Source organism: Bombyx mori, chromosome 6, assembly GCF_030269925.1.
Source record: "Bombyx mori chromosome 6, ASM3026992v2".
In the NCBI taxonomy this organism is placed as follows: domain Eukaryota; kingdom Metazoa; phylum Arthropoda; class Insecta; order Lepidoptera; family Bombycidae; genus Bombyx; species Bombyx mori.
Genome location: NC_085112.1, coordinates 15760701 through 15787217, shown reverse-complemented (window position 1 = coordinate 15787217; position 26517 = coordinate 15760701). Strand labels below are relative to the sequence as shown.

Genomic DNA, 26517 nt, shown 5'->3' with positions numbered 1-26517 from the left:
ACTTTGAGACTGTCTCGATTACATAATTTTTACGAAAATTATAGTTTTTGGCGAGTTTGGTTTTTATTGCGAAAAGCTATTCTTGTACCATGGAAGTCAGTCGCGAACACATTTTAATTACTTACTTACTGACTTAATTTTAGTGCATGCAGATAAGTTTAAACAAATACAATTATAATAACGCTAGACAAAAATTAATATAAGTGGCCATTGTTTTTCTAATGAATACGGGCTTAAACAGAATTAATTGTCTGATAAGTAAGCTGCGTGTCGCAAATAGCGCCTGTGCGAATATATACTTTATAGCTACTGATTTAGAATTCTTCACAGCGATAAAGATTGGACCGGACATTGTACAAAAATATCCATTAATGTTGCGGTGCATAGAAATAGCAGGCTTTTTGTATAATGCCAACCGCGTATTGTAAGTCCAAACGGGATACTTTTAACCTAACGATCCACCTTGAATCCTTCGTGCTTTCTAGCCTTCAGAGTGAAATAACCACAATATTATCGTCATCAGTTTATAATTAGCACCAGGTCTGCCGTGAACTCGTGCTTCACCCCGCTTCGTAATTATATAACAGGTTTCGCGAGGTCTGAAGTGAAGCATCAAGATCACTCCAAAAAATCAAAATTATACCATTCATTTCACAATATTGCCTTATTTCAATATTAAACCTGCACTTGTTTAATTTCAAAATAAGCTGAATTATGTTAAGTATAGAGCCATATAATGTCTAAGAAAGTGGCCAATAGTGGCCATTTGGAAGTGAAGTATTACACAATAACAATTAAAGAACTGATCACTGAATTGTAATTATTGTCATTTGGGATGAACAATTCACTGCACGGTTTGAAAAGTGCTTAATTAAAAAAAAAAAAAAAACTGTAACCAACTACTCGATGGAATTCAAAGATAAGCCGGAAATGGCTAAGTACATCTTCACCCTCTGCTCTCAAAAACTTATGGATAGCACCTCCAGAGATTCCAAAGCGTGCGTTGACAGTCGGAGACGATGCGTGTCTAAAAGAGAAGCATAGTTTGAACTAAGCTTAATTCTGTGGCACAAACGACCAAAGTTTCAGTTTATTTTTAAATTAATTAAGAATATTAATTATATTTTAGTATGCACTAAAGGAGACTCGTTCAACTGAATACAGAAATTCTCTTCTCCTTGGTCCCTCTAGTATATTTTATCAGACACAGGAGTCAGGTTACAACTACGACTGAAAATAACTAGACAAAAAATCAATGTACAGAATCACCCAAATACCTTCGCATTCCAGAATCGGAATTACCAAAAACAAAACTATTATTGCAGCCATTAACATATGCGACTTCCGAACAGCTTGATTGATGTGCTCTAAACTAATTTATATAATATAAACACGACGTTCAGTTAAAAAATTTCACAATAAAAACTAAAGGCGAACAAGTTTCCCGCGTATTCATCGCCGGCCATTCGTCGACGAAAGTCTGCGTAGGTGACTCGCGTTCTATATTTGAATATCGCGGTTAAAAAGAATAATCAAATTTCGTAGGTACGTTTTGTGTTTGTGCCAGTGACATTGTTCGGAAAGATGTTTCGCTTTTTGGTGAGTTCGTGTTGCCAATTTTTTTTTTTAAATTATTTGTTAAATTATTAAATTAAAGTTGTTAAATTGTTAAATTATTTGTTAAATATATTTTGTCGTTTAAAACATACAGTTAAATCAAATGATTCCCATTTTTATATCATCAATTAATTTGTAATTTTTTTTTATTTAACCGTCTATTACCTACCTTACCTTTATGTTGTTTTTTTTATATTGAAATTTCTAAATGTTAGATGGCAAATATACCTCAACCATCAAAATTAGTGAAACTTAGAAAAATAAAAATATTAAAAATTAGGAAGTATGTAACATCAGTTACTGTCTTCAAAAATGACAAGTAAAAATGACATCGGTGAAACAAATTTATTTTACGTCCAAAACGATCTTACTGTTGCTAAAATATACGTTTGTTTGTTTGTTCTGTCAAGGACTGAGTCATCCCGCAACGAGAAATTAATCGATTCCTCAAAGTGAAGTTTCGAAATTATAGTTCACGAGCCGGACACTAACGTGAGCTACTTTTATGCGTTGCGGTAACCACTTATCACCAGATACTTAAAAAATAATAATAAAACAAATGCGCTTACGGTGAATATCGAATAAATTAGCATACGTGAACAATCCCCTGTATGCTCACTTTATAAACGACATCATTCCACTATCAGGGACTATGAGAGAGAGAGTGCATAAATGCCCAGTACCAGGGGATCACCACTATCCTGGAACACAGATCTTCGATATTTGATGAGCTAACGCTGGCAGGCGAACTTATGGCCTAAGCGTGAGCACTCCTGAGCACCATTTTAAATATAAGAAGTGCTCTGAAGAATATCTCGAGATGATCCCTCCATCTCCTTTGTATCATCACACCACCCGCCACCAAAGCAGTATCCTTCTATATTATCTGGAACAGTTGCATTCATCCACTGTGCGTCTTCAAAGATCTTTTTTGGCACGTAAAGAGGCAAGTAGAGTTAGCAGAACTGAAAATAAAGAGTCCTGATTTAGGTTTCTTCTTCGACCCCTGTATGCCTACTGACATGTGATAAAACAATAATTGAAATACTCATTAATATGCTAAGACATATCTCTTACAGAAAAATATTACATTGATAATTGAAACATAGATGTAAAACCGAAAGGCAAATCTAGATCCAATAAAACTAATAATTGGACCTTAAGAAAACCAGTTCGGCTTTGGAATGAACTCCCCACCACAGTGCTTCCCAAGAGCTACGAGATGTCCTTCTTCAAACGAGACTTGTGGAAAGTACTCAGCTGTAGGTAGCGGCTTGGCCCTGGCATTGTTGATGTCCATTATCGACGACAACGACTCACCATTACGTGGGACGTGTGCTCGTTTGCCTACAAGGGCAATGAAAAAGTTATGACTGTAATTTGCAAAGTATAAAGATTCGGGATATTTTTGGTATGTAGTGGCTGCCACTCCGTAAACACCACGATGTAAATCACCGATCCTCAGCTAGAAGGTTGTACTCACTTTTTTTAATAATCAAGATTGGTAAAAAGTCCATGGTACACTCGGCCGAGTACTTAGCGATCCGCAACAGCATGTAGGGCCTATTAACATAAGGCATACCTATATGATTAAGAGCTGGACAAGTACTGCTTCTGGTACTGGTAAAATGCGATGGTATCTTCATGGTTTCCGATATGAAGGAACAGCCTTTGTTACGTAGAAGTACATAAAACTGGAGTATCAAGTATAAAGGTGTGACAAACGGTGGTATGAGGTAGCCCAATTGCTATTTAAACGGTACCTCATTCCACCGTTTATACCATACCCTAAATATATGTATCTGTCTGGTGTAGTAGATACTCCAACGTCAAGACAGCCGCTCACTTTGAAATATGAGGTAGCACTGTGTTCGACCCACGGATATCACAAAAGCACGTCCGAGCGAGCTTAAGCATCTTGTCACCAATAAGTCTCGCAGAATTTTGGCACAGCTTTTGATGAAATATTTTTCTTGAAATATCGCACCTGTTTCGATAGATAACGATTTTCGATTTTGTGATAACAAAAAACCTAGTTTGAAAATACTTCAAGCACTCACGTACGGTTCTATGTGATTTCCTGGTTGATCTTGTGGTAGAGACCCCGGCTACTATGAGACGACGGTCTCAAGGTCCGGGTTGGGTCTAAGTATTTTTGCTGCGCATATTTCGCGCTCTGAATTTCAAGTGTTGGTGTCTCTGTTAGAAATAACGCAGGAGAAAATCCCAGTTAAGGGGAATTTGTTGTGGAGCATTTCATCTGGTTTTAATTCTGGTAAATCTGGTAAAAATTCGCAATCTTCTATGGCTGAAGCATAGAACAGTGACGCCAGCTAATGCCGTTTGAATTTTACGACACCTAAATAAAAACTATGTATTTAATGTTTTTTTCATCAACAACTGAGCCGTCGTATTTCGTAACAAAGGAACGGAACGCTTCTGCCTGCTACAGAAGATTAAATTATTCAATATTACGTCACAATATAGGCCAATTACGAAAACTTTTAGCATATTACTGAACTGATGAGCTTGTGAAAGCTAATGTTGCAACTTCTATTCAGGTAAAGTAGGATGAAAGCTATAATGGGAAAAGATTGTGATATCTGTAAGTTCCGCTGATAACTAAACATCAAGGGAGACATGCTCTGAAACAGAAATCAAATTCTACCGCAATATGGGCGGAAAATCTACTAGGTTAAAATACATAACCTTTTATTGAAATATCTTATTTCTAACAAAGACCCTAACGAGACTACCACTTGTAAAAGTCTAAGAAAAGCTGAACCACGCATTGACCCTGCCTACAGGTACCGTAAGAGGGAATAGATCCCTCTTCACAAGTGATTTTTGTAGCGATAGCCAAATATGAATAATAATCACAGCACGGAGAGCACATTTTCCCGGAAGGATGAATGTCTGTCCAAGAATAGCTCTGCTTCGTATTGGGTTTAGCCCTCGACAGAGATCCTTTTAGGGTAGTCATAGCAGATGATGTGGCTCACACTGACTGGTGAGTGGACTTATAACTCCACCGCTCCCTGAAATTTTATATTGTTTTTGGCAAATCCATCCAAAGCGAAATCTCAACAGTTAAAAACATTAGTTAGGAAACTAACCTAGTTTTTTTTTGTCTTATCGCTCCTGTGTAGTCTAGGATCATATGTTCGAGCCGTATACTCTTGAAGAATATCTATAATGACGAAATAATTAAGGTGGGATATTCAAGTTGAGTTAAATCTTTGATTATGCCAGACAGTCCTGTCAGATAATTGTAAATAGACATACTTTAACAAAAACCGACTTCAAATAGAAAAAAAAAAGTTTTTTTTTTTTATTACTTAGATGAGTGGACGAGCTCACAGCCCACCTGGTGTTAAGTGGTTACTGGAGCCCATAGACATCTACAACGTAAATGCGCCACCCATCTTGAGATATAAGTTCTAAGGTCTCAATTATAGTTACAACGGCTGCCCCGCCCTTCAAACCGAAACGCATTACTGCTTCACGGCAGAAATAGGCAGGGTGGTGGTACCTACCCGTGCGGACTCACAAGAGGTCCTACCACCAGTAATTACGCAAATTATAATTTTGCGGGTTTGATTTTTATTACACGATGTTATTCCTTCACCGTGGAAATCAATCGTGAACATCTGTTGAGTACGTATTTCATTAGAAAAATTGGTACCCGCCTGAGATTCGAACATCGGTGCATCGCTCAACACGGATGCACCGGACGTCTTATCCGTTAGGCCACGACGACATCAAAACAAATTAATATACACTAAAGACAATAATCACCAAAATCGGTTGGCGTGATATTTAGTTATTGAGTTATTCATCGATTTGTCGCACACGTACTTAATGCAAATTTAAGACTTATATGGTTTTCTCGTGGATACCATTATCAGAACTGGACTAAATTGGACCACAATTGGAAATGGGACCACACGGGAAGCACCAGCTTTCTAATAAAAAAAGAATCATCAAAATCGATTCCGCCAGTCAAAGGTTATGAGGTAACAAGCATAAATAAATAAATAAATAAACATACCGTCGAATTGAGAACCTCCTCCTTTTTTGAAGTCGGTTAAAAATCCAACGAAAATAAAATGATTTATCATCTATGAATCCTCATTATCATACTTATGTAACTATGCTAACTTTGACGTAACACGAACGCATCTATCGTATAATTTATGCTGATTTAATTTACGTAATATAGAAATGTATAGTTTATGCAAAGAAGACTACAATTAGAGTCACCTTGACACAGCGTTTTGTTTTGTTCAGTTATGGGTTTTATTGGTGCGGAGAACGCATCGTTCAACATTTTCGGTGGTAAGATCTTCAGTCAGCCGGCTATAGTATCTTGGCTGCATCTGAACCTGCCAAAACCATTTAAATAATAAGTAACTAGTTTTAATTACGAACGTCCACCGATTACTGGTATAGCTGTCTTTTTTTATTATTTTTTTATTGCTTAGATGGGTGGACGAGCTCACAGCCCACCTGGTGTTAAGTGGTTACTGGAGCCCATAGACATCCACAACGTAAATGCGCCACCCACATTGAGATACAAGTTCTAAGGTCTCAAGTATAGTTACGACGGCTGCCCCACCCTTCAAACCGAAACGCATTACTGCTTCACGGCAGAAATAGGCAGGATGGTGGTACCCACCCGCGCGGACTGACAAGAGGTCCTACCACCAATAATTACGCAAATTATAATTTTGCGGGTTTCATTTTTATTACACGATGTTATTCCTTCACCGTGGAAGTCAATCGTGAACATTTGTTGAGTACGTATTTCATGTCTGTCGAGTAACAGAAGATTTTTGACAAAAACATGATGAGTGGCATTTTCCAATTAAATTTCCATACATATAGGCTCCGAACAACATTCGGAGTGTCCGCAGCCTTTAAACACCCGCTTGGCTAGACAGTTATTCATATTTCGACAGCTCCTTGAAAGCCTTGTGACCTATTTAAATCAATCATCAAATTTATAGACCTTTTAAATGTCTAGATTATGATCGTTTAAAAGTTATTGCACAAATAACGATTACGCCCAACACTTAAATAATTTACAACAATTAGATTGTGGTGTGATTAGAAAAAAATGAACTATTAAACTTCGAACAATACTGTGTTTCAGTTTTAAATTACGGGCTCGTAGCTGCGTCGTGTATCTCTGCCGCAAACTCCATTTACAATTTAAAGCTTAGAAAATAGACCTTTGAAACCAAAAAAGTTCGGTGTAATGTTGACGCTGATTCTAATTCAATAAAATAAGCCATTTTTACAAAACTAAGTCCTAGTTTATAATGGTATATATATCAGTCATTTGTTTTTTAACTACTTTAAGGATATATCAATAAATGGAGTAATGTACAGGTAGGGTTACTAATATAAACAGTAGGTTTTTCAAAAGTATATTAAGATCATCTTAATTTACCTCTAGATTCATCTAATTCTCATTGTTAAACCGATAAAATTATCTCTTACAAGCTTAAGCAGCACCCGTTCAAAGTTCAATGAAATATATTCAATAGTCCTCAACAGAGCGAAGTGGTACTTCACGCCTGGACAAAGACTTTTGCTTTATAAAGCACAAGTCCGGCCTCGCGTGGAGTACTGCTCCCATCTCTGGGCCGGGGCTCCCAAATACCAGCTTCTTCCATTTGACTCCATACAGAAGAGGGCCGTTCGGATTGTCGATAATCCCATTCTCACGGATCGTTTGGAACCTCTGGGTCTGCGGAGGGACTTCGGTTCCCTCTGTATTTTGTACCGTATGTTCCATGGAGAGTGCTCTGAGGAATTGTTCGAGATGATACCGGCATCTCGTTTTTACCATCGCACCGCCCGCCACCGGAGTAGAGTTCATCCATACTACTTGGAGCCACTGCAGTCATCCACAGTGCGTTTCCAGAGGCCTTTTTCGCCACGTACCATCTAGCTATGGAATGAGCTCCCCTCCACGGTGTTTCCCAAGTGCTATGACATGTCCTTCTTTAAACGAGGCTTGTGGAGAGTATTAAGCGGTAGGCAGTGGTTTGGCTCTGCCCCTGGCATTGCTGAAGTCCATGGGCGACGCTAACCACTCACCATCAGGTGGGCCGTGCGCTCGTCTGCCTACAAGGGCAATATTAAAAAAAAATTAGTAAGATTCATTTAAATTCATTTTTAGCATTATGTATACCATCCAAATGGTATAGGGATCTTTTCCAAGAATAAGGATCTCTTCTACTTATGTCTACATTAAACTGTGGTAAAAAACAATTTGTAATTCTTCATGTAAACATGAGTACTATGTCGTCACCATATTATACAATATAAGCTACATACATTAATCGCAACAGTAACAGGGTTCCAGAAAATATCCATATAGTATTGTATCATAAACGCATATGGCTCATTTCAGTTCAACCGATTTAAAAAAAAAACAATTAAATACTTATTAGGGCGTCTTGAGTATACGATTTTTTCTATTAATATCCTTCATAAAACATTACAAAGAACCTATATCAATTCAAAAATATTAAAAATACTAACTTTTATTTTACAGATACCCTTAATTCTGAGCATAGCAGCAGCGAACTCGATTCAAGAAAGAGCGTCGCCGTACAGACTCAAATACGCCGTGGCGTCGGAGTCCCAACTCAAATTCGCCCTAGAAAACAAATACGATGACACCGGCCCGGGGGCGAAACGACCGGAATACGCTTACAGCACCTACAAGAATTTACAAGATGCCATCATAGCTTATTTGGACGACCCAGACACCAAGCTGCCGGAGAGCGAAAAAGCTATAGCCATCCAGAAACTATTCAAGAACCCAAATTACTATCCGAGACAGCAAATCCAAAGACACTATCCGAAAACCGTTGAAGAATACACCGGCTATAATGCAGAAACTGAAAGACCCGTTTACAAATACACGATACCCGAAAAGAAGCCTACTTATTACGGGGAAGAAGAGAATATCAATTTAGGAAACTTTGAAGGGAACGGCCTCAGTTTGTTCAAGACTGAGAAAAGACCTGAGCCGCTAAATTTGCGTAAACACCAGGCGATCAAAGGCGCTCCATTAAGTGTAGCGCATTACACGAGAGAACAAGAGTATGAAGAGCCCCACGATCAGTTCAATCCTCATCCGAAGTACACTTTCTCCTACGGAGTACACGTGAGTTTTTTTATTTATTGCTTACATGGTTGGACGAGCTCACAGCCCACCTGGTGTGAAGTGGTTACTGGAGCCCATAGATATCTACAACGTAAATGCACCACCCACCTTGAGATATAAGTTCTAAGGTCTCAAGTATAGTTACAACGGCTACCCCACCGTTCAAACCGAAACGCATTACTGCTTCACGGTAGAAATAGGCAGAGTGGTGGTACCTACCCGTGCGGACTCATAAGAGGTCCTACCACCAGTGAATCTAGCTATGTTTTATTTTCGGGATGTCCTCACCGCTCTTTCAATATTAACTTTCGCCGAGCCCCGCAGCTAATTGGGTAGTTGGCCTTAAAATAAATGAAACGAGTTTCTAAAAGTTCATATTTAAGTATTGAAGTCATTCGAATCGGAAGTCTTCATGAAATGGTAGGTTCACGTTTTATACTTTAGTTTTATAAATATTTCCTCGTTCTATGGATCTTCTGAATCGGAAAGAAACGATAATTAATAACAACTTCGTGCTGAGATTGTAAACAATTTACCGGTTTAAAAATATTTTCCCTCGACGTTACTCATTTAACAATCAGTGAGTATGCTTATTAAAAACCGATTGTTTATAATAAGCATACCGCTTACCAAGGTAAATAAAACAATTCCGCAAATTTGGATTGGAGGGAGCGCCATAGATAGTCATCTGATTGCATTGATCAGATAATGTCATATTCATATCTAAATATAGGTGGAGTCTTATAACCGGGTAGCAAGCTTTTGAAACTTAATTAAGTTAAACAAATTTGTTTATCGAAAATTAAATCATCTGTAGAAAGCGAACGACCCGGTCGGCTGTGAGGATTACAACATACGACCTTCTGAAATTTGGCCTAGTTTCTACATTCTACCAATATCATTTCTTGGAAAGCCAGTACTGAATTTAGTATAGAATTTGAATGGATTAGAGGCAGATGAGCATCTATCAGCCGCAATGGAGTTTATCGGTTATTAATTTATTTATATGGAGAATAATAGGTTGAGGACAAGTTTCTTCGCATTTTTAAGGAAATTTTTTTAGCGGCTTGCGTTGCATTTTTACCTTTTTTGTAGTAAAATTTTAAAATGTATCGAATTTCTTCATTAGATTCACTCATCTTGACAGTACGAAAAATAAATAAAAATCACACATTTTCCTAATTTGAATTTGGAATTATCTTCTTTAAAATTGTAACTTTTAATGATACCTATCAAAACCAGCCAGATACACATAGTATAGTCAAAGAGATTTTATTACAAGTTCATACATACTATAATGCGAAAAGACTTTTTCCCCAACCTATTAGACATAAGAAAAGTCAATCACTGCCCAACACAAAACACGAGATTAGACCTTCGATCTAACAGTGATTTTTTTTAATAAGGCTAATGATAATTACCTACAGCTGATAAAAGTAACAAAATTTGGTATCGACATAAAAATTAATCCACAAAATTTAATTATAATACCTTCTTTAGAAAACCTACCCTTTTTAATAAATGTGACATCGATTAACCAACCACCTGATTGTATCGCAAAATAAATGATCCTGCTTCTTAACATAGCATAAGCAGGTGAGTCTACGCTATCGACCTACTACGGAGAACAAAGTGACCTGACTCTATACCCGTAGAAATAATCATCAACAACGACTGTCATACGTGAAAACATGCATAGTGCCTTCATCTTGAGAGACAGCAAACGCCGCAAAAACCCGCGCCATTCCTACACACGGTCAAGGACAAGGTTGCTTTCAGATAGACTCCGCCATAAGCCCCATGAAAACACGTAAACTATTGAAGCAACATTAAATTTGTTGAAAAATAAACGGTGATGACTAAAATTAATAAATATTGTGTAAAAAAAATTACATTTTGTAATGTTTTAAGCTTTCGCGTCAATTTCAAAAATGCAGGTAGCATTACAAAAGTAAACTATTCATTCTTATCATGACTTTCAAGTTTAATGAATTTCCAATGTTTCGGTACATAATTGCAACAAATATCTTACTCAAACATTCACGTATAAATTCCTACATTTTTAATATTGAACCTGTTACCGCGTGGTACACGGGACGCGCGCTATAACGGCGAATGCGTTAAAAATCGTGTGAAGGCGTTGGTCTGTGACGATACACTTTCTAGTCGGTTATTACGCAGGCCTTGCGAATTGCATAAAAGTGTAGTTTCATTAGTACAAGTAAATAATATAAAAACCAGCTCAGGGGCCGCCTCGTTTAAGTGGTTGCCGAAGCATCGTGCATGCCACCTTGGGACATGAGGACGGATGAAGTCACAATGTGAAGGCGTTCCCATCCCACCAAGAGTAACGCGAGATTACGTTGGGGTCGAAATGCGCAGGATGACCAGTAATTCTCTAGGATCTAACATGGCAATATTTTGACTATTCACGTAAACGGACCCATTATCGCCACTTTAAGCCAGGTTCAGATTGATAAGCAGTTGTTCAATCACTGGCTTTATCTTTTTTTTTTGACGGTTCCAAAAATAACTCTTAAGGTACTCTCAAGGTACGTCGCGACGTACCTTGACTTGACAGTTCATTGACGCCACTCCGGTAAGGATTTTTGGAGAGACGTTTGAGCGGAGGTTATTTTTACGATCAAGCATACCCAAAACGCGCGTTGGAGGTTGAGTCGAGTCGAGTTAAACTCGAGTGAACGACTAAAGATACGGGGATAAAACTATCCCAGATACGACACTGGCTTACCAATTTCTGAAATATAGCTAGACAGATAAATGCGCGATCAATGTGGTGCAAAGTGAGATACCTCATCATGAAAACGAGCCACATTTAGAAATAAATTGGTCTCAGTTATATTCCTATAATCTATACATCTATACTAATATTATAGTGTAGAAAGATTTGTTTGTTTGTTTATATTGAATAGGCTCCGAAACTACTGAACCGATTTGAAAAATTCTTTCACTGTTTGAAAGCTACACTATTCCCGAGTGACATAGGCTATACTCTTTTTTGAGGAAAAATAGGGATCTTTACTAAAACTCCAATAATTATAACGTAACCCAAGGTGTAAAAAAAATACCTAAAATATTCTTTACATCGCGTGCCCTGCGAAAACTATTGATGATAGAATAAAATAATGTACTACGACTTTGTAGAGCACATTATTAATTACAAAAATTGTCAAGACAGCATATGTCTAACTATTGTAGTTATGCCGCAATAAGTGTTCTTTTATTTAAAAAAATAATACAACGTCAAATTTCGTTGAAATTTTTGTTAAAGACCCGAGCGGAGCCGTAGCGGGCCGCTAGTACCCTATAAACGGAAAAATATAATCACTTTGCATTTTTACAACTAGTAACCAATCTACCTACGGCTGTTCATCGACGCCAATGAATAGAATGGTTAATATAGAATTTCATACGCTACTTGAATTACTACACAATTATAATCAATAAGGTCAAACAAGCGTACAGTAATTCCAGCAAATCGATAATGATACATCCGATTAAAATACCTAGCGTTCAAATAATTACATATTACCGTTGCCAGCAATAATTACGAACAGCCACCGCGGTTAAAAGTTATTCGAAGATTAGGTATGATTTAATTTCTTTACTGACTTAAAATATTTCGTAAATTTTACGTAATGTACATTTGTTTGTTTAACAGTAAGCCCTGATTTCATTTTTTTTGTTCTCGGTCGTGGAACTAAGCCGAATCAGTGGTAAAATGATGGCATTTTAAAAGGGCCCTTGAATGCCTGCTTGATTTAAAAAAAAAAAGGATAAATAGTTCGTATATTTTTTGACATTGCAATATTGACAATGAAGAATCAACTATAGCCGTTGCTGCATGAGAATTATAAAACAACAACGATTCATTCTTATCTATACTTAATATTATAAAGCTGAAGAGTTTGTTTGTTTGAACGCGCTAATCTCAGGAACTACTGGTCCGATTTAAAAAATTATTTCAGCGTTAGATAACCCATTTATTGTGGAAGGATATAGGCTATATAACATCACGGTAAGACCAATACAAGTGGAGCACCAATAGAGTCGCGGGCGCGAGTCGCTAGTATTTTAATAAATGAAGTTTATCATTTATTTCATGATTGTATTTTTCTCTTTTTTGCTTCGAAGCCGGTTCCAGTAAATAAATTTTAGAAATCATTGTTGAAATATTGCTTTCACAGAATAATGTTAAATATGAAAAGTAACTTAACGTAACCCCAATGCTGACAAAATATTTAATTGACTTAATAATCCGACGACCAAGTGAATACACTTGTATGACTGTGGGTGATAGCAGTTGTATGGATGCTCTTTTTTTTTTTTTTTTTATTGCTTAGATGTGTGGACGAGCTCACAGCCCACCTGGTGTTAAGTGGTTACTGGAGCCCATAGACATATACAACGTAAATGCGCCACACACCTTGAGATATAAGTTCTAAGATCTCAGTATAGTTACAACGGCTGCCCCACCCTTCAAACCGAAACGCATTACAGCTTCACGGCAGAAATAGACGGGGCGGTGGTACCTACCCGTGCGGACTCAGAAGAGGTCCTACCACCAGTAACTCTAAACTAAGCTCACTGTATTTTCAACATGGTTACAACAAAAATCTCGAGATGTGCCAAGAAGACAGAAGGATCGTTGCCAAATCCTAATATCATTTTTGGTGATTTTAGACGCATACATTTAAATATTAATTTGAAACGTTAATTACCGAAATTGGTAATTTTAATTGTCGTTATGTTTATTAATTATCGGTCAGATATTTGAATCAGATAAATTTAGAATTAAAATAATGTTTCATGTTTATCAGACATCTTGAAGTCAATTAAAATGACGTACAAAGATTAAGTTACATGCAAACAAACATACGTAAATCCAAACTAATTCGATATTGAAACAGCTGATAATTGCACTATTTAAAGTTAAGGATAGGCTTTTAATCAGAGATAATGTCTAAGTCACATTTGTACAACAACGGTTGTCCCACTGTTCAAAACCGGAAAGCAGGGCTGCTTCGCAGCAGAAATAGGCAGGGCGGTGGTACCTAACGGTGCTGGCTTAGAATTTCTATAGTACCAATATTTTTGCGAGTTTCAGTGTACTAGATTTTTTTTGTTTTTTCTTTCTTCTTGTTGTAATAAATTTGTATCAGCTTGAGATCTTATTCCTGGACAGTAAACGAGAGAATTTTATTAAACGGAATAATTTTGCGATAACTTCGTATTCTCTCCTTAAAAATCGGCAGAAGTTAGGCTTCTGATATTCAGATTAAGGGTTACCCACGAGCCAGTTAAACAAATATAAATGCTGACAATAAGAAGAAAGGCGTTCGCTTTCGCTGCGTGTTTCGAAATATTTATATAAGTACTTTCTCTTCAAGTTATAATCGAATTACTGTTTTACTTTTAAATGAACAAGATTTTACTTATAGAGCTTAACCGCACGGGTTAGTACCGCTATCTCACCTATTTCTGCCGCGAAGGAATCATGCGTTCCGACAAGAGGATGGGACAGCCGTTTTAGAACACAATTGAGACTTCGATATCATGTTTGGAGGTGGCTGGTGCCATTGACATTGTGATACCTATGGGTTCCTGTTCTGTTGTGGTTAGTCAATGGTTAGTGTCCTTAGCACCAATTTAGCCATGAGATCATTAACCGAACTCTGCAAAAAAGACATTATAAATTACTACTGGATTGATCATTATTTTAACGTCCTCAATCAATCTTATAGTCTGTTAATCAGAGGATAGTGAGATATGACCTAACCGACAACCTAACTTACCTTCCACGACCTACTACTGATTCTACTTCTCCACCATCCATGACAGCAACGGTACCCGGGCCTATTAACCGAACTTCGTAAATGATACGTGAAGAAGGGCCTTGCAAGCTAGCGGGTACGCTATCACCACTCTGCCAACAAATTTGTGTCGCGAAACAATCATATCTTGTTCCAGTTTGAATGTCTCAAGGTGATTGTGATGCTTATTAGCTTTGAATCTGAAGGGTTAATTCTGAAGAGTCTACTCACAATGCAACAGTAGTTACAAGTAATTATAAGAATCAACGGGGCGCACGTTTTCTTAATTCAATCAATGAAACATACCATACATGCAGCATTAACCTTCTCTTAGGCATTTCACAGTGCTATTTTTGGATTGTATCTGTTTAAATATCCTTGTGGATCTACCCAATGTATGACGTGCTATAAGAATTTCTCGGTCTCAATGTCAGGGGTAATGAACGATGGAAAGGCGTTTCTCAACACACCACGGTCAAGTAGTACATACGTTATTGAAGGCGTGTTGTAATTCCATTCATATTTGCTCGAATTCTTTACAGTCAATGCCCGTGGGCTTTATGCGTGCAATGAGTTCGCGGGCTTGAGACGCTTGCAACGGACTTTTCGTTGTTTTTATTACTCATTGTGAAGGGTTTACGCGAATGCCCATCATTTCCTAACGTTACCAATGTAATAACAGTGTTAATGACGTGGCCGACGGTTGCGTTTGTACCATTTGCTCGTATTATTATGAGAACTTAGAGTATCAAGACCTATCCACAACAAAAAAATGTAAAACTTGGTACATTTTCAAGGTACTTTGCACGAAAACCGGTTAGAAGGTTTGAAACGTAGGAATGTGATTCCAAACTTCCGACTTCACGTGTTGAGATAATGTCCAATGGGTTATTTTCTGTTCCTGGTTTTTACCAACACAAATTCAGACCGCGACACCAGAATCATATACTCATATACTATAGTTGATGCCGAGATGCTGACAAAAGACCGTGGTTCCTCATCAATATTGTGTATGTCATAGTCCCCGTCTGAAACCCAGCTAAGTACCTTGAAGATCTCCAATTAATCAACAATCATCAGTACGGTACATAATATACCTACCGCTAGTTATCTTTTTGAGCATCTAGCTCTCCGGTGAACTAATCTCGCTATGATTTTTTTTGCTCTTGTAGGAAGACGAGCATACGGCCCACCTAATGGTGAGTGGTTACCGTTGCCCATGGACGTCAGCAATGCAAGGGTACAGCTCCATTGCTTTTTTTTTAATTGCTTAGATGGGTTGACGAGCTCACACCTGGTGTTAAGTGGTTACTGGAGCCCATAGACGTCCACAACGTAAATGCGCCACCCACCTTGAGATACAAATTCTAAGGTCTCAAGTATAGTTACAACGGCTGCCCCACCTTTCAAACCGAAACACATTACTGCTTCACGGCAGAAATAAGCGGGGCGGTGGTACCCACCCGCGCGGACTCCCAAGAGGTCCTGCCACCAGTAATTACGCAAATTATAATTTTGGTGGTTTCATTTTTATTACACGATGTTATTCCTTCACCGTGGAAGTCAATCGTGAACATTTGTTGAGTACGTATTTCATTAGAAAAATTGGTACCCGCCTGCGGGATTAGAACACCGGTGCATCGCTTCAACACGAATGGACCGGACGTCTTATCCGTTAGGCCACGACGACGAAACAATTTGCTTATTAATAACTAGCCTTTATATCGCATAGACCTTGGAAAAAGTTTCGCATGGGACACTTCTTGAAACCGCCAGCTTACGGGATACCTATGTTATGATAAGATGTTATGATATCACATTCAGCATTGTATGTACATAATATTATTACATTTAATACGAGATCTTAACTCTTATAATCAACCTTAGTAATTACTACATGCATGTACGCACGCATTACCAAAAACGACCTTGACTAAGCAATAATGATCCTAAACTCTCTACAACTTAGGTACATTTTACAAAAAGATTTACCAAGGTCAGGAAATGTATGTAGATTTTTTTTGCGAGTGCTCTATTTCTGTATCAATTATTATTTGACAGGATTCCGAACAGTCATGTCGACGAGGAAGTGAACAGAATCAGTTTTTTTGTATAATCTAGTCGCTTGCATTTACAGCTGCTAGCAACCGGCCTGACCTCTGTATGGCTGGTTTAATGTTCAGTTTCAAATTAAGTTGTTTCAGAGTAGATACTTCGAGTGTCTATCTTAATGAGACGCGGGACATTCAAACAGATCGAAAACATTTATTTAAATTATTATACATTGGTTGTAAGGTTTTGAGACACATTTTGATGATGCCTAGTAGTTTCCGGAACACGTAGAGATCACAACGTGAATTTTACCTCATTATTTAAGACTTGAAGTTCAATTAAGAATTTTACGACGGACCAAACTCTCGCATATATACATATATATGAGTAAGCAGTGAAATACATTAGAGATTTTAAGCTCTTGTCACAAACTGGACGATAGCATTTACGTAATGACCTCTATTTTCTTCGGTAAACAATTAACATCAAGTAATCGAACCAATTTAGTAAATAAACCATTACAACTACCAATGATAATGTTTTTCTTCATTTCCAGGACAAGAAGACGGGCGACACAAAATCAGCCCACGAAACCAGAGAAGGAGGTACCGTCCACGGATATTATAGTTTCTTAGACGCCGACGGAAAACAGAGGATCGTGCACTACACGGCTGATGATAAACTAGGCTTCAGAGCGACTGTACAAAGAACTAACACACAACTTTAACGTTTACCATTAACACAAATTTAACCCGATCACGGCAAATTTAGTTACGACTGTTTTTTCTTTTGCCAACGAGCCACCATCTGGCCTAGCTGATTCAAAGAGGTTATCGGAATCTATAGACATGACAACCTGATTTCCCCACCACCAGATAAGGTCTCCGACTGTCCTACCCTTCAAACTGGGAGGCATTGCATCGTGACCGAAACAGGCAGATGCTCTGCCATGATACCCAGACACGCCGACCTGTTTGTCCCTCCAGTGCGTATAGCCATATATATACAATATTATGTACTTCTTCTTCTTCTTCTTATTCGTACACTCTTGACAGAGTGGTCGTGGTCATGCATCAGTCGGATCCTGAGATACCGATGCTCTCGCGATGCGATGCCATGTGGCACGATGTTTCGCAGAGTGAGAGCAATCATTTATGTTGGAGTGAGTCACAGATTTTAATGAGGTCGGTCCATCGTGTTGGATATCGTCCGCGAGATCTTTTGCCCTCGACTTTCCCTTGCACCACCAACCGCTCAATGGAGTCCTCATTACGAGTGATGTGCCCGACATAACATAGCAAAATAGTATATAATATAAAATAAAATTACAATCTAACGACCTCAGAATGAGAATTGTTATTAGATATGTTACGTATTTGTCATTATTGCCAAACTATTTATAGTATGTGGGCAATTAAGGTGTCATATAGAAAGACTTAAAACACCATCGCTTAAATTAAGTCTTTATTTACTTATCGTATATTGGTTAAGAATTCTGGTTGTTAGATTGTGATTCAATATCATATAAAAAAAAAAAACAGTCGTCGTCCACCATCTTTGCCGTAATAAAATATTGTTAAAATTTGAAACTTAGTCAAAATGTTTGGGGTTTCGATTAAGTTGGTCGTTGATTACTTGTTTAACTTAAATTAATTTCATTTAATTATATTCGTTAGCAAATTCATTGTATGGGCATCTCTTCTTTCTTTTAATTCTCTCAACAGTTCCATGGTAATAAGCATTCCTTTTACTATACAGTGGCTGGGACCGCCGCTTCGCCAGTAATCAAATGTAATTTTATATTAAAATATAGAAGCCGTAAGATGATTAAGAATTCTAACTACGTAAGATAATTTTAGTTGAACATACAGACACACGTATATTCTCTTTTATATACATAGACATTTTACATACTGTATATATTGTTGATTGTAGATTATTGCTGTCAATAAGTTACTGTATATAGTTATTTTTGTAAAAATAACTTCACACAAAAACAGATACAACGATAAATAAAAAAATCTCCGACGCCTTTGAAGCCTTAAAATACTCATTACTAAAATTAATTTTATTTAATAAGCTATTTACATGTTTTATGTTAAGTTTTGTTTCTATATGACCTAAAAATAAAGTATAATTTTAAAAAAGACATTCATGTGTTTAAGATGTTATTTATGTTGAATAATTGTTAAACATTACTGGACGTCTTGTGAGTTCGGACGGGTAGGTACCACCGCCTTGCCTATTTCTGCCGTGAAGCAGTAATGCGTTTCGGTTTGAAGGGTGGGGCAGCCGTTGTACTGTACTAAGTAAGACATTAGAACTCATATCTCAAGGTGGGTGGTGCATTTACGTTATAGATGTCTATGGACTCCGGTAACCTCTTAACACCAGGTGGGCCGTAAGCTCGTCCACCTACCTAAGCAATAAACAAAAAAAAACACATCCCCTCGAACTTCCCAGTCAACTGCTTATAATGTGACCTTATAAAACCTTATTTATTTCGCCACTGCTTAGTCAATGTGTGATTTAGTTGTCGTGGTCTAAAGGCTAAAAGACCCGGTGTACTAGTATGCCACTATCCCGATGCTCAAATTCCGCACCTAGGACGTAGTTTTTAAATGAATTACACACTTAACACATGTTCACGAGTATTTCCGCAATTAACGAAATTCCTCGCGTACTTAAAAAAACTGGCTAGTGGTCCTCCGGTAGTCTAAATTCGACAATAATTAATCTATACTAATATTATAAAGAGGAAAGATTTGTTTGTTTGTTTGTTTCGAATAGGCTCCGAAACTACTGGACCGATTTGAAAAATTCTTTTTCCATTAGAAGCCGACATTGTCCCTGATGAACATAGAATACTTTTTTTATTTTTTTTTATTTTTTATTTTTTGGTTTCATGTGTGTTTTAATGTTTCCGAAGCGAAGCGAGGGCGGGTCGCTAGTTGAAATTATAAGTTTGAACATTATTATGGTTCTATTGTCAAAGACTATATACCTCTATAATCACAGATTTCGCCAAGACCAACAATATTGAATCTATTCTCAATTTGACCACAGACCATATAAAAAGTTCGACAATAAACCAATAGTATGCATGCGTGTATGTGTCAAATACATCGTAGTATGTGTAATTTTCTTTTTTTATTGATTTGATGTATTTTTAATGCATAATTTAAAAAAATATTAATTATCTGCACTTCTTCTCTATGTTTTCTATAAGTTTGGGAAATTTCATACTCCTCCGTCCGCGCAATTTTTGTAACGCATTAACATATTGATAATAGGATGTATTAACAACTCGAACACCTAGTACAGCCGGGAAATATGTAGTCCGCTTTGAAACATGAGACAACCGCACCTCTACACAATTCGATCTTATCGTTGGTAGCCCAAGGGCTTATTGCAACTACGCACAGACGGTTGGGTGACCTCGCGGGCTCAACCTGAGAGAATTTGCTAACACTAGCCCTAGCAAGAGCAGTGCTTCGCAGAATCTACCGGATCGGAATCGTGATCCGCAGAAAAGATCCGGCGAGAGACTCAGTAAGGTTGTTCTCCGTCCATGCGGTATAATGTCCGCGCATGCTGAGCGGTGCGCGTAAAACGCCTAATGAAATATACTAGCAATACGACACATACCACTGTGCTCGTAAGCAAAGATTTCGGATGGGACATTTTAAAGTATGTGAGCGATACTGTACTAGAGTTTGTGACACCCGACCCTGATACCCTGAAGTTAGCTTAAATGAATGATTATACTTTATAGCGCAACAAAAGTTTTAAAGAACATAAATACTATTACTACTTTCAGAGTATTAAGTGGCAGGCAGCGACTTGGCTCTGCTCCTGGAATTGCTGCATGGGCAACGGCAACTACTCACCATCAGGTGGGCCGTATGCTCATCTGCCTTTTTTTATTGCTTAAATGGGTGAACGAGTTTACAGCCCACCTGGGGTTAAGTGATTACTGGAGCCCATAGACATCTACAACATAAATGCGCCACCCATCTTGAGATATAAGTTCTAATTTCTCAGTATAGTTACAACGGCTGCCCCACTCTTCAAACAGAAACGCATTACTGCTTTACGGCAGGAATAAGTAGGGTGGTGGTACCTACCCGTGTGGACTCACAAGACTTCCTACCACCACCTATACGTATTTCTCTACCACCCTGCAAAGCGTGCCGCAAGATTATCCGCGGAAGGAACAGACAAGACTATGGTACCTACTCGCGGAGGTGCCCAATACTCTCCACCATCTCCGATTACGCAAATTGATACTTTTAAGTGGATTTTATCCAAACTCACTGCCTACTTGTTGCTAAGCGGCGACAATCTGACGGCTTGGGGACATACCAAATTGCCCGAGTAAAAATCGGAATGGACTGGACAATCATGAAATGACAAATTATTTCAATACAACCGAAGCTCCAAAGTTCAACCGACAAGACACTTAAGATCGGTATCGGTAACAGCGCTCAGGTAATCCCATATTTTTGACAGTCAAATCCCTTAACAAAAGATCTCTGGGTTCAGTAGCAGCACATAATAGGATTACGAAACATTTGTATGTTATTTCGAAGTCAACATTGTGATTGATAATCATAAAAAGCCGGGATTTGCGGTTTTTTTTCTGAACTCTTATGGCCATTTGTATTTTCAGCGGAACTTTTATGTAGTTTCGAATAGATTAGTTTTATGCACTTATTCATAGTATATAATTACTGCATATGAGTCGTCTATTATCAAAGGTGGCAATCTGTGCATTTGGACAAAAAAATGTTATTGATATGTCAATACAGATTGATTTGAATATAATCGTCTCCTTCAAAGAATACGGTTCAAAACCTGCATTAAATAAGGGTTAATAGTTAACCTGTTATTTATCTAAGATGTCGTTCCGAAGAGTTTTGTGACTGCCAATGCAATACAAATTCAATAATTCGTTTTTCTGATTTACCAATAATTATCCAAAAGTCAGATTGCCGGCTTTGATAATAGTCGACTCATATACAGGTCAAAGAATTTAGTGGATTCGATGACATTTAACCTATTTACTCTTGAAATGGGAACGAAGTTATTTTGCCAACCAATAGGCAGAAAGGCTAACTCTATGATTAAAGTGTAGCATCACCAACTCAATGCAAAGAAATTATTAGTTTCTCTCGCGATTCCGATCTGGCGGTAGATTCTGCGAAGCAATGCTCTTACTAGGGGTAGTCATTCTCTCAAGTTGAGACCGTGAGCTCACCTACCCGTCCGGGCATAGCTGAAAAAGGAAGAATAGGGAAAACAAAAGAAAGTCAATGATTTTCTTCTAATTCTAAATCTACCAGCCTTAGATTGATCTTCATCAAATAATTCTACGATACCAGAGTATATAAATATGGGATCAACGATCTTCCAAAAGGTTTGAGATGCCCTGGATTGGCACAAGAAGACGAGTTAAATGAGAGGGTTATGACTCATAGAACAACCTGACCTATACAAGTGAAAAATACGTGATATTATTTAAAAAAAAAACAGAAGAAGAAGAAAATCAAAAAAATCAGGTAACAAGCTTTTTTGTAAATAAACATATTTTTTTAATATTCTATGTCAAATGATTTTTTATAAGATTTTTATATATTTTATCTAATTCTGGGCCTACCCTGTATTTCAGAATTTAACAAAAAGGTCTTGGAGACATGAGCCCACGGACAACTAATATTAAGAACACATATAGTGAGAGTACATAATGCAATCCATTGTGTGAATCCATTGAAATCTCAACTGGATTGAAACCAGGGTCATCTTGTTAACCGAACGAAAGGCATGATTTGACCTAGGCAGAAATACACTAAGAAGCGGTATTAATTAGTGAGGATTCACAATACGCCCTGCCCTTACGAATTGATGGTCAACACGTATTTTTTTATTAGTTACTGAACAAACTTCTAGCCTATTTATAAGATCGTCGAACTCCAAAGATTATTTTTAGAATATCGTTAAAATATTTCATTGACTTGTTTAATAATGTTTGTGGATATTACATTTACCTGACCGGCACCTTGGACCCGGAGCCGCAACAAAAACAACGATCGCATGCCGTTCCGAATCATTGAACGATTGACAGACGCGACGGCGGCTCTCAATCTTTTTATTTAGTGGCACCCTCCTGCTCGTATGCAGTATGGCAGTAGGCCGCATAGGCTTGGTGATTACGCTGTCCGAAATTTCGCTCTGACTGTAACCGTCAGTTCAGTGCTGCCATTTAATCAATCGTTATCTTAACTTCCCTGTCATCCGTTCATTGTTTACCATCCATCCGTTAAATAATCCAATATGCAATATATGCCGTAGTACTGACGATCGCTGGAACAGACGGGTTCTCCAGTGGAGATCAAGCAACGGAAAACGTAGGACGCCCCCTTGGTAGGTGGTGTGATGACCTCCAAACAGTGGCTGGTAAGGTGGAGGAGGCTCTCCTCCTTGGCTCTCCAAGGACCGGACTCAGTAGTGTGGATTGGTAGAGGCTTATGTCCAGCAATGGACGACTGTAAGCTGATGATGTTGCTGATCCCTTAATCTTCAGTGCTGGTGATAATGATTTGCTGCCGCAAAACAAGAATGTAACAGATAAGAGCCAGAATGCTCGTTGTTATCGCAATACCCAAAGCGAACCCGTCTACTGCAATAAACCGCAGTCGTCAATACGTTTCACTTGAATTATAAAACTTTGAGTACCACCGTGACATCCGTTGATGCGCGCGACAGGTTGTGCTGTTTTGACAGCTCGCCATGACGCCATCACGAATAACAATATAATAAGCATTGAGCCTTTTGTCTGAGTTATACAAACTTCAAGGAACAAAACTGAGGTGTAATCCTTAGGGGATTTCGCGAGGAGATGAATATCTTGTTTGAATTTTGAAATCTCAAATCAAATAACCCTAAAAATGTCTGGAAGAAATTGCTATCAGGTATAAAATGGACGTTGTATGGTTGTGCGTGGCCTGCCACTATAAGATTGGGTTCCTCCTAATCAATGGACTAAAGTTCGAATTAAATTAGACGTTCTGTAAGATTTTTGTAGCTTTAGTCAGGGAGTCGAATTTCATTGAAGTAACGACTATCAAACTGGAAAGAAATACTTCGCATCAGAAACCGTCACTAGCGATTTATGTGAGCCTAATTACTATAGGAGTTAAGGAGAAAATTAGGTAGGAACATATTAGTGATTCTAACATGCAGATAGCAGCAGTAGCAATGGCCAAGCTTGTGATTTATTGATCTATGATTTGTTTCTTGTGATTTATAGTAGAGTAGATTATTATTGTAAGATCGTCTAGGTATATACACTGCATTTAGGAACGTAAAAAAAACAACAACATCAACACACAAACAACAACAAAATTGGTCGATAAAATTTCAAATAGTTTAAACAATTCAAATACAATAAAGTGTTACAATAGACAACATTGCTTAAAGCATTTACTTCCCGGCAAACAATTATCGCATACCTACTGTAGTTCTGGAAAAGACCATAGATTAATTCATAAGTCGAAGAACTTACCCCCGGAAAAGACTCATGGGTCATATAGATAGCATACGACTGCAAGGCGCTGGCCGTCTTGCCACGGATGTTCAATATCTCGATTTACGTCACAACATAACAAAATTGATTTCTATCTGAAATCAATTTTCGTAACACCGCTACCAAAATACACAATTTCCAGCTGATATAATTGAAAAACTCACTTAAAAATTGATTAATTGCTAATATATTATGATAACGATGACAGTTATTTATCTCAGATCGTTCAGATAGAAGGATTAAATCGGCGATTTTAAACTTTTCTAGATTATTGCAATGATTTTTTTTTGACACATTCGTGTCATGGCTTCATAACTTTTAGGTGAAGACTTTAGTAGTTAAACAGTAGAGTGAAGAAAGTATCAGTTCAGAAATAAATTCTAACGTAATAAGCTGTTGGGAACAACGTCAACCTGATGAACAGAAGTAATGTGACTATGCAGAAGTTAAAATATAGGAGAATTTTCTTCTAGTGAAGTCGTCGTGGCCTAAAGGATAAGATATCCGGTGCATTCGTATATAGCGATGCACTGGTGTTCGAATTCCGCAGGCAGGTACCAATTTTTCTAATGGAAAACATACTTATCAGATGTTCGCGATTGACTTCCACGGTGAAGGAATCACATCGGATAATAAAAATCAAACCCGAAAATTTATAATTTGTGTAATTACTAGTTGTAGGACGTGTTGTGTGCATCCGTACAGGTATGTACCACCGCCCTGCCTATTTCTGCCGTGAAGCAGTAATGCGTTTCGGTTTGAAGGGTGGGGCTTGAGGTTGTAACTATACTGAGACCTTAGAACTCATATCTCAAGGTGCCCTCAAGGTGCCCTCTAGATGGGCTGATAAGCATGCGGCTTAAATAGCTACTGTACTCCGTACACGGTCACCATCTTTACTCAATTCGGCCTACATAAGTCGCAAGCATGACCACAGTGTGTACCTACCCGTCTGGGCGCACAATACACTTTACTACCAGTTATTCTGTCACTGTATAAGTCCGTGAAGAAATGTTAACTTATTGTATTAATATATTTTTTATTATTCTTAGATGGGTGGACGTGCTCACGGCCCACCTACTGTTAAGTGCTTACTGGAGCCCATTGGCACCTACAACGTAAATGCCGACACCCACCTTGAGACATGAGTTCTAAGGTCTCAATTTTTACAGTACAACGGCTGCCTCATTCTTCAAGCCTTGCTGCTATGTGATACCGCTGAGTCAAAAGCGCGATTCTATCGAAGTACCTATTCCGGAACTTCTCGAACTCTGATTCGCAGACACGTTACCACACGAACGTGAACAGCAATTTCCTCACACGTCACTACGCTGCTATCAGCGGATCGCTATCCCGTGCTTGAATTTACACATAGAATTATTTTATGTTTGTGGGGAGCTGTGAATGAATCTGCTTTTGAGCAATACAATTGAGCCTTCGATCTCAAGTCCCGAGGTAGCCTTGTGATCTATGGGCCTTCGTAAGTTGGTAACTATATAACTCCAAGTGGGGGTGGATCACCGTCAACCTGAATCAATAATAGTAATACTACCGTCTTTTTTACATAAAATAAACTGATCTCTCTTCTTCTCCACTAGCGATTTTTATTATGAGATTTATATATCTATCTATATATATAAAAATGGATTGCTGTTCGTTAGTCTCGCTAAAACTCGAGAACGGCTGGACCGATTTGGCTAATTTTGGTCTTGAATTATTTATGGAAGTCCAGGGAAGGTTTAAAAGGTAGATAAATATGAAAAAGCTCGGAATAAAAAAAAATACCCCGTCGGACGGATTCCTTTTGTTTGTTTCAAGTTTATTTTATACAAAAGCTTAGGTCTTTTATTTGTCGATTGAGGCACTACGAAGTCTGCCGGGTCAGATAGTAAACTATAAATATATGGTTCACATAATAATAGAGATAATCATGCAAAATTGTTCAATACCCAAATAAAAGCGACTGAAGCTCAAAAAAAAACTGACCAAGATTAAAACTTCAAAAATCAATAATTATTCACGTGAAAAAAATGGCAGTGTCATACTAAAGTGATATTTCAAAAAAAGGGTACGCCAACTCGTTCGTACCCAAAGATTATGGTAAAACGTTTAAAAATCATCTTTAAGTACACAAAGGTAAAGCCAAAATTCGTCTACAGAGGATTGAACCAGTCAATTATGAAAGACGTGTCTTGTCTTTAATTACGCGGCGATGGGGACCGTCGACAAGAAACCGGGATAAA

General features: G+C 37.9%; 1 protein-coding gene and 2 long non-coding RNA genes across 3 annotated transcripts; 1 reads left to right on the top strand and 2 right to left on the bottom strand.

Moving 5' to 3' along the window:
* Positions 1-510: 510 nt before the first annotated feature.
* Positions 511-1555, bottom strand: LOC134199076 (uncharacterized). Its single transcript, XR_009973434.1, has 2 exons — positions 1278-1555; positions 511-1027 (listed from the first exon to the last, which is right to left on the bottom strand). It is a non-coding gene; the product is annotated as an uncharacterized LOC134199076 (long non-coding RNA).
* LOC119628649 (uncharacterized) lies at positions 1415-18840 on the top strand. Its single transcript, XM_038011778.2, has 3 exons — positions 1415-1599; positions 8186-8803; positions 17246-18840. Exons 1-3 carry the CDS (start codon positions 1585-1587, stop codon positions 17414-17416), a joined length of 804 nt encoding a protein of 267 aa, XP_037867706.1. The 5' UTR covers positions 1415-1584; the 3' UTR covers positions 17417-18840.
* LOC134199075 (uncharacterized) lies at positions 1946-24394 on the bottom strand. The gene is made up of 5 exons (XR_009973433.1): positions 24254-24394; positions 5881-6002; positions 4734-4807; positions 3101-4655; positions 1946-2582 (listed from the first exon to the last, which is right to left on the bottom strand). It is a non-coding gene; the product is annotated as an uncharacterized LOC134199075 (long non-coding RNA).
* Positions 24395-26517: the final 2123 nt, after the last annotated feature.

Bases quoted from the DNA above. Each gene is read 5' to 3' on its own strand.
- LOC119628649 (XM_038011778.2), top strand. The intron at 8,804-17,245 runs GTGAGTTTTTTT...CTTCATTTCCAG, and splicing joins CTTTCTCCTACGGAGTACAC to GACAAGAAGACGGGCGACAC.